This window comes from Elephas maximus, chromosome 1 (assembly GCF_024166365.1).
Source record: "Elephas maximus indicus isolate mEleMax1 chromosome 1, mEleMax1 primary haplotype, whole genome shotgun sequence".
Taxonomy (NCBI): Eukaryota; Metazoa; Chordata; class Mammalia; order Proboscidea; family Elephantidae; genus Elephas; species Elephas maximus.
In genome coordinates, this window is record NC_064819.1 from 221,439,301 (window position 1) to 221,451,526 (window position 12,226).

Genomic DNA, 12,226 nt, shown 5'->3' on the forward strand with positions numbered 1-12,226 from the left:
CAAAGTCATGTAGACTTATTTGGGTATCCTGAAGGCCAACACACAACACACCAGTGTAAAGAGACCGATTCCTCGCTGGTTAGTTTTCTACAAGTTAAGATGCCTAAAACCATAAACTTAAAAAAAAAATGTCATTTTTGAACTTGTTGAGTGGAAGTCATGTCTCAAGCACAAAGGAAAAAGCATTCTCCTTAGGAAGAAAAAAATTGACTGAAGAATTTCTCTGAAAGAACTTAGTAAATTTTTATGGATTCTTTGAAGTTATTCTTGAATGACTGAATTCATTGTCAAAGACTCTAGAGAGTTGGAATTTCCCACTCTCTGTCATACTGCTGGATCACAGGCATAATTCTCAAAATAATTGGTGTTGCCACATCCCAGCATGAGGGTGGGGCAGACATTTTACATAGTTTCTCCTTCATTAACTAAAATTTTAGTTGTTTTTCGTTTGGTTGAAATCTTCCTGGTTGTTCAGTTGGTTAAAGCTAGCGCTAACTAAAGTGGTTATGGGCCAGATGTCTGGGGAGGGAGAGAGAGAGAGAGAGAGAAAGAGAGAGAGAGAAGGTTGGTTACGTGCAAGGAGGCACGTGCTTGATTGCTGCCCCTCCCTCCTCTTCCTCCTTTCACAGTCATTTTGTTGAGGTGTTCACCTTCTTGGCTGTGTATTTAGACTTTACAATGATCTACTCTCCAAGGCTGATCATAAAGATGGCACAGGACTGGGCAATGTTTTGTTCTGTTGTACATAAGGTCACCATGAGTCAGAGCCGACTCAAAGGTAACTCACAAGAAACCCTCCAGGACAGAACAGGGGTGGAGGTGATGAGTCCAGTGGTCATCCGTCTCTAGGGGCCAACCAAGGAAATTTCATCTGCCTTGTCAGCGATGAAGGCCCTAGGCAGTGCAAACCGTTTGCACCCGACTACTAACTGTAACCTTTGTGGAAGGGGCCCTGGTGGCACAGTGGTTAAGAGCTTGGCTGCTAACCAAAAGGTTTGTGGTTCCAACTCACCAGTCTCCCTGTAGGAGAAAGATGTGGCAGTCTGCGTCTGCCAAACCTGTTGCCATGGAGTAGATTCTGACTCACAGTGACCCTATAGGACGGAGTAGACCCACCCCATAGGGTTTCCCAGGCTGTAATCTTTACCAGAGCAGATAGCTAGGTCTTTGTTCCCTCAGAGCCGCTGGTGGGTTGGAACTCCAACCTCTCAATCAGCAGCCCAGCACTTAACCACTGGGCCACCACAGAGCTCAGCTCTACTCTGTAACACATGGGGTTGCCATGAGTCGGAATCTACTTGAGGGCAGCATGTTTGGATTTTTTGGTATGTCTGGGACGGGTTTGGTGAGAAACTCACTTTCTAGAGTGACAGCTGTCCTCCTTCATGTGGCAGTGATCTTTCAGCCTTGAACCCCTTCTGATGTTATGACAGGGGTCCCAGGCCCACTCCAGCCAGCCCTCTTTCACACAATCCCCCACTGGATTCTTCCCTTTCACTCTTCCAAGCCGTCCAGATGATGAGCTCTGGGCATTAAACACCTTGGGAAAATCCCTACTCGGGCTCTTGCTGGAAAGCCCCAAACTGGAGAGGAACAAAGGATCATAAATCTGGGAGAACAGACCTTGCCTCCCTTGGCTGCAGAGCCAGAAAAGACAGTAGAAAGGTCCTGGCGATTTGTTTAACTGTGGATGCCTCTGCTCCGTAGCTGTCAGTCTGGAATCCCGAGCAGAATCCGCTCCATCTAGAAAGTTTCCAGAGACAACTAAGGTGGCTACTTATTTATCCCTGAGAGCTTCCTTGAGTAGCTGCCAGTAATCTTTACCGGCCTTTTTTTTTTTTTTTTGTAACGTTCATAAAAGCTACTACTGGCATTTAAACATCTTTGTGGTTTCTGTTGCTGGAACAGAAGTGTATTGTTATGTACAACAGAAATGTACTAGTGTCTCCCTATAATTTTACACACCTACACACGCAGTCTTCTGTTTATAAGCTCCCTCCCGTCTCTTTGCCCTCAACCTTATAATAAGCCCATTCATGTGTAACTCTTCTGGGCTATATGATGTTTAAAAAGTATACTAGTCGTTGCAGTTGCTTCCCCGGGCTGAAAAGAGATTATTTGGAGGGAGAGAGTTGGCTATGAAGGGAACGCGATACCCAAAACATAAAAGTAGAGAAAACCGTCTCTGATTCTTTTAGAGACGTGTTTATGATGTCTCCAGCCACCTAGCTCCCGCGATGATCAAGTCTTCAGCGCTTTAGCTATACAGATGTCTTAATGCTCTGCCTATGATCAGACATACGTTCTGTAAGAAAAGAAAAACTGGTCTGAAAACAATCTTTCAGGAGCAGCGATAACCCAGTTGCACAAACCTCACCTCGTCGATTTTTCTCACGATAAAAAACAACAAACGAACCCGTTGCTGTCGAGTCGATTCCGACTCATAGCGACCCTATACACAACACACACACATACAAAAACCCATAGCGGGGGAGAAAAAGGCACACACACATTGGGCATTGAATAGGAATGTGTTTGGCGCCGCCGGGTGGGGCCGTGAGAAGCGGAGACACATCCTTGCCACCGGAGGAGACCGTGGGGGCGAGAAAAGCCTCAGTGTGAGACCGGCGACGCGGTCACTTCCCAAGTCCCCTTCCTGGCAAGTCCGGGCGGCGCAGGCGGAGGCGGGAAGCACAATTCCCGGTCACCGAGAGGAGAGGACAGGGACACTCGCGCAGAGCACCATCCCCTCGCACCTAGACCCACGCCAGCCCCCTCCGGTGCCTACACGCAAGCGGCCGCCCGCGTCTACGCGCACACCACCTCCTCGGAGCGCAGCTCCCCCGCCCGGTGCCGGGGGCGCTGGGCCCTGGCCCGCGCAGGTCCTCGGCGGCGTCTTTAAGGCGGCGGTCCCCGCCCCTACCTCCTCCCTCCTCCGCCCGCCCGGCTCCTCCCGACTCGCTGGAGAGCAGGCGGCTCGCGGAGCAGGTGCGGGACCCCGCGCATGTCGCGGCCCCACCGGGGGTGGTAGCGGCGCCGGGCGCGCTCCGGGCGCGCGGGGACATGTCGGTGGCCACGGGCAGCAGCGACGCGGCCGGCGGGGCCGGTGGCGGCGGCGCTCGAGTCTTCTTCCAGAGCCCCCGGGGCGGCGCCGGCGGCAGCCCAGGCTCGAGCCGCAGCGCGGGCTCCTCCCGGGAGGACTCGGCGCCCGTAGCCCCAGCGGCCGCCGGCGGGCAGCTCCAGCAGCAGCAGCAGCAGCGGCGCCACCAGCAGGGAAAAGTGACGGTGAAATACGATCGGAAAGAGCTGCGGAAGCGGCTGGTGCTGGAGGAGTGGATCGTGGAGCAGCTGGGTCAGCTGTACGGCTGCGAGGTACCGGGGCGCGGAGCCGGGAGGGTCGGGGGCCTCTCTCCCCCAGTTCTGCCCACTCAGGGGTTCTCCGAGCGCCAGCTGACCGGGACTCAAGCCTAGCCCCCGGGACTGAGCCCTGGGGGCGAGGCGCGGCGCACTCTCTCCCCGGGGTGCCCTCTGGTGCCGGGGCGCAGTGGTTGGGTGCCCCTTCCTGGGTTCAGCTGCCGGGTGCTCCGAGAGCGGTGAGCCCCCTTGATGGCGGCGCGGAGGGACAGATACTGCGAAGCGCATCGCTGGTCTCGGAGCCCCAGGCGCTTCTCGGCCCCAGCTACAGCCAAAGGAATCGGGGCTTGGAGGTGGCTCACCCCTGCTGCGCCCAGGCAGCGGTTGGGGGAAATGGCATTCATTGCTGGGATCCCGGTTGCCCAGATTTGGGGGGAGGGGAAGGAAAGGAGACCTGAAACCCGCCCAACCCAGGGGAGAGGTTATGGGGATCTCAGAGGCTCCCTTGGTTCCTTAAATCTCCGTCAGAATCATGAGATGAGCGCCTCCTTTTTCCAGCCAGCCTCGACGCGTGTCCCCATTATTCGTCCTCGTATTACCCAAGCCGCACACGTTGCGCTTTGTTGAAAGGGGCTTGCTTTTTCACTTCCCGAGCCCAGTTACCCCCTCTGATACGTGCAGAACCAGAGCCTGGGGCAGCCTTGAAGGCGTCCAGGTGGAAACAAGGTAGCCCTACGGGTGGCGTTCGGATGCGCGGGAGTCTGCCAGCCCCAGGCTCCCCCTTCCGCCACCACATCGTGACTTTCCACAGTTCAGGGGCTCAGGATTGACACCAATCTGACTGGCAGCGATGTGCTGCCAGAAATATTTAGAGTAAGCGGTAAGGTAAGCTAGAAAAATGCTCTCCCATGGGAGTCTTTAATAACAGCAATTCTGAATGAAGTGTTTTACTTCTCTTAAGGGCGTGCAGCTTGGAAAGGGTGGAAGCGTATAGGAGATTAATAATTAAGGATTTGGCTTCTTGAAGTTAAAGGTGAATTTGTGTTCATCCAACCCTCATGCTCTTTGGCAGAAAATGAAAGCCAGAGGAACTGACTTTATCACTGGGTTTCAGTATTAAAGGGTTTCTCTGTTTCACACCTTTTATGGCCTATCGTGAATACATATTTTTTTGCACATTCTCATGGTCGCAGAGGGAAACAGCATTCTCATTATGGACTCCTGATGAATGGTTATGATATAATGAAGCCTGACGGTCTGAATGATGGGCTTGTACAAATATATTGTTTTCTCCAGCCCAGCTCTTAGGAAAAAGCCAGTTTAACTGTATAAATAAAAACTGGCAGAAATAGGAGATGTTTCTGGAATTTTTAGAGGAAGTTGGCAAAACTCTCTAAAGAAACAATGTGTTTGATTTAGATGGGACGATGGCAGGGTGGATGGATGTGCTCAGTCTTGCCTCCCTAGAATCCAATTAAGCAAGGTTCTGGCATTTACTTCATACCGACCTTTATACTCCATTTTGGGTTTGGAGAAGGTTTTTGTTAATGGAAAAACTATTGCTGAAATTAATGATGCTTTAGTATGGCTCATTTTCTGGGAGACTCATCAGATGTAGCTTGGGAGACTAGAAAGAGTTGCAGTTTCTCAGCAGGTTGGCAAATCATCTATTTTAAAAATTCTTCAGACTAATTGGGAAAAATTGGATGTTGGAATTTTCACTGTATTGAGCAGATTATATGCATATTTTGAAGGGCAAATATGACCTTGAATTTTTTCCTTGTCTTTTTTTTCCCCCCATGGGCTTTAGCCCTTCCACCCATAGCAAGCAGCTAGAGACTTGAAAGAGGGCTTCGTGGTGTAATAACATGAGAAGGGCACTATCCAATCCTGCCGGCATGTCACTGAAGTGTGGCAAGGATGTCTCTTCCAGATGTTTGTTCTGTCGTTTTAGGCTGAAAGGATAGAAATCATGGGGAAGGTTGTCAGCAGATCATCAATATGTTGATATTAATCATTTCATTTAATAATAAAAACATGTGGATTACCAAGTACCCAAATAAAGGATTTTCTCCTTCCATCTAGTCTCCATTGATAGGCTCAATTTTTAGCGTTAGTTTTTCTTGTCTGTTAGTCTCTGCTTATAGCAAATCGAAAATCTAGAAAGACCTGCCCTGGATTATAGCTCTGAACCTCATGAATATGAACCTTAGGACATGTCCTTTTTACATTTAAAATTGGTAGTGCTTTTTAATATTTATCGTATGCAATTGACATAGAAAACCAATTTGCCAAACTTCCAACTGGCCACAGGCCTGAGTTATCTGCTGAGCTGGGGTAGATGAACACGTATTTAATTTCAGAAGAACTTATACCAGGCAGGCCAGCTGTTAAATGACTTGGCCTTTTCAGAATAGAAAATAATCATCTTTTGGAGTGGCACAAAGCATGATATTTAAAATTAGAAAGGAATGGGAAAGAAGAAATACACAGAACAGTGTGGCTGTGGTCTCATCTAGAAGTCTGCAGTGACCAACCGGTTTTGTATGGAGAATAATAAAAGCCAACATCTGTGGAGCACCTGGTAAGTACCTATGGAGCGTAGTTCTACTCTGACACACATGGGGTCGCCATGAGTGGGAGTTGACTCAATGGCAGCTGGTTTTTATTATGTACCAGCTGCCGCTCTAGGCATTTCGAATGCACTCATTCATTTAGTCTTCACGACAACCCTGTGAGGAGGATGCTGTTATCATCCCTGTTTTACAGATGGGAAAACTGAGACACAGAGATCAAAAGGCTTTCCCAAGCTCACAGAGCTGGTGAGTGGCAGAGGAGGGGTATAAACCCAGGCTCTGAGTTCACATTCTAACCACCAGACCCACCTGTAATTTTGCAGGGTTCCATGTGCGTAAACACATGGAACCCCACATGGCATATGTCTAAACAGTTAAAAGTTATGAATGAAGCTAGCAAGTGTTTATATAAAATTGGTTCTCTCCACCCACCTTCATAAATACCTGGAAGCCTCAGTTTGGATTTAGTGTTCTCAAACTTGCCAGAGTTCTGAGCTGGGATGTTTTGGGGAGAAACTTTCCCTGGCCCAGGGTCTGCTTCCCTTTTCTTTCCACCCCTGGTGCATTTCCACCTCCTGAAGGGCACTGTGTTGAACACCCCAGCCTGCATGTCCAGCCTCCATCCATGGGCTCAGCCTCAGCCTCCACTGGTGGCAAAAGGTCCCCTTAGGAGGACAGATACGGGAGGAGTCTGTTCCTGCCCTGCAAGTGGCTTGGTATATGATGAGGGAATTCTGGGGTCTTAGGGATCCGGAAAGGAGCCCTCGTGGCACAGTGGTTAAGTACTTGGCTGTTAATCAGAACGTTGGCAGTTTGAACCCGTCAGCAGCTCTGCGTCAGAAAAGACCTAGCGATCTGCTCCGGGAAAGATTATGGCCTAGGAAATCCTACAGAGCTGTTCTGCTCTATCCTATAGGGTATCTATGAGTCGGAATTGGGTTGACAGCATACAACAACAATGACAAGGACAGAGTATAGCCTAAAAGTAGGTGGAGGGACAGAGGGTCTGGATGGGCAGGTCAGCTTGTTCCCAGGGACAATTAACTCCGTGGTGGGAGGAGTGGGACCCAGGGCTATGGGCCTTCTTAACTGGCCTAAGAGTGGGATTGTTAAGCACCACATCATTCAGCCTTTTGGATGAATAGATAGATATTTTTTAGACTCTAAAACGGAGTCCCTGGGTGGTGCAAAGCACTCGACTACTAGCTGAAAGGTTGACAGTTGGAACCCACCCAGAGGCACCTCTGAAAAAAGACCTGGCTATCTGCTTCTGAAGGGTCACAGCCTTGAAAACCCTATGGCGTACAGTTCTACTTTGATACATGTGGGGTCGCCCTGAGTCAGAAGCAACTCAGCGGCAACTAACAACAACGACAACAAAATGATTAATTATGTGTTTATAGTTATTTTCCATTACTTCTTCTCCAAGGAATGCTTCTACAGGTAGTTACATTTTCAACTGGGAATTTGGCTACAGTGGACATTGTTAGGTTAAATCTACAACCGTGCTTAAGGATTTCTGTTTCAGGACATTTTCATATCTTTTCCAACCATGATGGTTTTTAAGAGCGTTTGAAGTCTGGCGTAGTGTCTTCTTGTACACTTACCAGCTAAACCATGTCAATTTTTCCAGCCTTGCCCGGCATCGAGATAACATCTATACTTTCAGTTTTGCAATATGGTTTGTTTTGGAAATGAAAGCATGTTGCTAACCTCACGTCACTGAAATGCCAATAGCAGCCTAGCCAGACTGGTGTGCCTCGGGTAACTGCTGGGTTATCCCAACCATCCGTGTAGGAGGTCTTTTGCTGTGCTTCAACAGTCTGCTTAAAAAAAGATTTCTGGCATATTACATGTTCTCACTCTTCTCCAACTTCCTATCATCCCATCCTGGAAAACAATGTTTTTCAGAGTTTCTGATGGTGACCCACAGAAGGAAATACTCTCTGTTACGGCCTGATACATATGCAGGCACACGGATGTATGAAAACAGACCTTCACAAAGCAATCCTTAAGGTTACTATGTAGGCTATAGAAAATATTACAAAAGCAATATACAACATGACTTCATTCATGTTTAAATACAACATTCTAGTCTGTTTCATTTTCCAAGAATGCTGGTTGTGACCCTCTAAATTGATATCAGAGCACATTAATGCGTTGTGACCTACAATTTTAAAAAAAGTGCTGCTCCAGAAAGAGAAAAATCTATACATAAATAATGGAAGTTGTTGATATTTATTGAATGCTTTCTATGTATTAGGCACACGTCATGTAACGCCAGTAACAACCTCTGGTACTCCCATCTTACAGACGAGGAAACTAAGGCACAGAGAAGTCAATTAGCTGTCCAGGAGCCCCTCCGCTGGGCCTTGGTAGACCAGGGCTGTGGCCAGGAAGTCAGGTGCACTTCAACTATGGCACCATGCTGCTTCCTGAGGCAGGAGAAAGCCTGGTACCTTCTGTGAACCCTGCATCTTGCCTAGTCCCTGGCTGAAGCTGTTATAGCTTCCCAGTTGATTGGTATTGAATGTAGGGGACAGGCTGTCGGTGGGTTTGTTCTTGTACCTGGACAAGACCTATCATTTTAAATTCAGATCTTTGTTTGGTATGTAGTGATGCAAATGGTTAAGCACTTGGCTACTAACCGAGAGGTTGGTGGTTTGAATCCACCCAGAGGCACCTTGGAAGTCAGGCCTAGCAATCTGCTAGCACAGTTCTACTTTGACACATATGAAGTTGCCAGGAGTTGGAGCCAACTTCATGGCAACGAGAACAACAACATTTAAATTCAGGTCCTTGTTTGGTAGGTAGATTCTCGCCCTTCAACATCAAGTTAGCCTACTCTGCCCTTTGTTAGTAGCTCCGCTGAAGTTAGAAGCTGCTGCTTAGAACTTGGCTTTGGGGTGATGTGGTGAATCCCCATTTGCTTATGGATTTGAGAACAGGCTTTTAAACAAAACTGCCTTTTTTTTCCCCCTCTCCACAAACTCAGTCTGTAAAATATTACTGAATACAACAAAAATGTTAGACCTCTATGGATAAAAGAATTCTATATTGCCAAAAGAAGAAAACAAAGCTGTGCTAACACATTTCCCTCGGGGCCTCCTTGCAGTGTTGACACAGACCGACAGCTGCGGCTTTCAGTCCGCCTGCCTTCAGGAGGTATTCGCAAGAATTTTGAAATAACTCTTTGGAGTCTTTTTTTTAAGCCTTGATTTCTTACACATTAGCCTAAATTCGACTGATTTGTCTTGGAAAACACCAAGGAAACCCTGGTGGCGTAGTGGTTAAGAGCTACAACTGCTAACCAAAAAGGTCGGCAGTTCAAATCTAACAGGTGCTCCTTGGAAACTGTATGGGACAGTTCTACCCTGTCCTATAGGGCTGCTATGAGTCGGAATCAACTCAACGGCATCGGGTCTGGGTTTTTTTTTTTTGGAAAACACCAAACCAAACCAAACCAAAATAAGACATCACAACGTGAAGGCTGTTAAGATTGATTATCCACATCTGCTCTGTGCCCACAGGCTAGAACCGTGGGCTTTTCCGTTATAAATAACTCAATCCCAGCAGTGATTCTGGGCCCTAGTGTGGGCAGTGCAGGGCACACCCTCCTGTCCTCTGCTCCTTAGGCAGCCAGGGTACTACCCACAGAGCTGGGTGGCCGTGCATCTTAGTGAACTCACAGCCAAAGCTTTCTAAACCACACCAGTTGCCTTCGATCAGTTCTGACTCATAGCGACCCCATGTGTATCACAGTAGAACTGTGCTCCATAGAGTTTTCAGTGGCTGATTTTTCAGAAGTAGATCACTAAGCCTTCCTTCTAAGGCGTCTCTGGGTGGGCCTGAACCTCTACCCTTTCCGTTAGCAACTGAGCGTGTTGACTGCTTATGCCACTCAGGGACTCCTAAGACTACTTTAAACTCATCCTAATATCATTTTAGTACTTATGTGTCATCATTGTTGCTTAGCTCAACTGTGTTAGTGGTAGAACAAGGATAGGGAAATTTGGTGTGAGGAAAGTGATGAAAAGAGTATAAGCTTTGAAGCTGCATGAATTTAGTGGTTAAGAGCTATGGCTGCGAACCAAAAGATTGGCAGTTCGAATCCACCAGCTGCTCCTTGGAAACCCTATGGGGCAGTTCTGTCTGTCCTCTAGGGTCACTATGAGTTGGAATCGACTCAATGGCAACAAATTTTTTTTTTTTTTGGTTTATCATTTAGTAGGTGTTTGAGATAAGGTACTTAATCTCTCCGAACCTCAGTTTCCCCATATGTCTAAGGGGAACCATCCTAGCCCCTTTGCAGGGTTGTTGTGAGGGCCAAATGGGTAAGACATGGGGCACGGTTCCTGGAACAGAGTTGGTGTGCAGTCAGTGCTATTACTTGTCCTATAACCAACCACTAAATATTGCTATTCTCTATGATGTTTTACAAGACATTCATATCTATTCGGTGGTTGAATTTGGGGAAGGATGCATGGGTGCTTTGAGGTCAGAGGTATTGGAGTGAATTTGAACTTGAAGATGGCCGGGAGTCTCTGTATTATTCCCCTTTTACCTAGTGCAGTCCTCATTCTAAAAGTTCTTCAGATTTTCGTGTATGTGTAGGGAAGTTAGGCCTCACACATAACTTGACGGCAAGGACTGTTGTAATTTCATTGTATATATCCCTAGTAGAGCACAGTTTTTCAGTCATTAAACACTTGTTTCAATGAATGAAAAAGGGCCAACCCTCAGAAAACCTTTTAAAAGTCAGTGATGCTTTACCGTTTGAATTAGTGGGGATGTCTCTTTGTCAGGGGCATAACTGGGAAAAAACACACTCATCTGTGGTTTTATTACTGTAATTGGCACTGTGCTCTTGCATCATTGTTGTTTTATCTCAGCATTGTTGAAAAATACACCCACCGCTATTGACTTACTTGCTGTAAAGAGGAATTTAAAGGAGGGTGGTGGCTGCCAATTGATTTTAAACTTAGATTGAGAGAATTCCTTGAAAATTTAATCTTCTCTGCATCTGCCTCCCATTCTCCTGTCCTTTCCTTCTCCTGTGCCCCTGGCATGTAGTTCTATCTGCCATTCTCATCTCTGATACATGTTTGCTCCTTGTGTCTGCTGTTTCTCTCCCAGCCTTGGAACAACCTGGCTCCACATGGCACACCCAGCATTTTCTTGCCTAGCTCACAGTTTTTCTCAAAGAAGTCTTCTCTTTCTAGACAGAGGGTGGAATTACATCTGAATTGTTTTGTTTTCCTTGTGGTGTGTGCATTGTATGTGTGCTTTTATTTTGTATTCTACTGGCTGGTCTCATTTCCTGCATCGGTTATTTGAAACCTTCTGTCTTCAAGGAGTCCCTGGGTAGTGTAAATGGTTAATGCGCTCAGCTGCTAACAGCAAGGTTGGAGGGTCGAGTCAACCCAGCGGTGCCCTGGAAGAAAGGCCTGGCAATTTACTTCTGAAAAAACCATCCATTGAAAACCTTATGGAGCACAAGTCTACTCTGACACACGTGGGGTCGCCATGAATCACAGTCAGCTCGACGGCAGCTGGTTTTTTCCTGTCTTCAAGGCACCTTTCCCCTCAGCTGATGTCCTCACAGTCTCTTGCTGTTTAAAACCACCCCAGGCACTTGTTGTCGTTGTTAGTTACCATCAAGTCAGCTCCGACTCATGGCGATCTTATGTATAACAGAAGGAAGCATTGCCTGGCCCTCCACCATCTTCGTGATTGTATGTTTCCAGAAATCACCCTCCTTTCTTGGCTGCATTTTCAACCTCTCCCTTTATACTGGCCCTCTCATCTCAGTATATACAGAAATTCAAGTCTTTTTTGATAACAACAACAACATAACCCACTGCCACAAAAAAAACCTTCCTTTCCTCAATCCTGTATTCCCTCTGGCTGCCACCCTACCTCTCTCTTCTCTTACGATGTGTACTTTCCAGAAGAGCTTTCCTCACCCATTACACACACCTCCTTTATCCACCACCGTCTGAGGTCCACTCCCACCACACTGCCCTAGAACCTTCTTGTTTCTCCATGCAGTGGGCTTGGTCTCTATTTGACTGTTTCCATCTGAAGCTTGTTTATTCATCGGTGTCTAAGCCAGTCCTCTCTCCTGGTTTGCATCCTACTGCTCAGCTGTGCTTCCAGTCTCCTTGGTGGGTCTCCCGTTCTGCCTGTCTCTGTGAGGCAGGGGTCTGTGGGCCCCTGCTCTGCTCTTGTCTGTTCTTTTCACTCCTGCATGCTCTTTCTGGTGATGTGATTATTCAGGACTTCAGTTGCTATCC

General features: G+C 47.4%; 1 protein-coding gene across 2 annotated transcripts in view; it reads left to right on the plus strand.

The window, feature by feature from the left end:
- Positions 1-2,972: 2,972 nt before the first annotated feature.
- Positions 2,973-12,226, plus strand: part of PPP1R14C (protein phosphatase 1 regulatory inhibitor subunit 14C) — a 104,265-nt gene continuing 95,011 nt past the window's right edge. For both annotated transcript variants that reach the window (XM_049903466.1, XM_049903472.1), the window contains exon 1: positions 2,973-3,372. In XM_049903466.1, the coding sequence (XP_049759423.1) occupies positions 3,064-3,372 (309 nt within the window). In that variant the 5' untranslated portion in view covers positions 2,973-3,063. The remainder of the gene's footprint in view (positions 3,373-12,226) is intronic.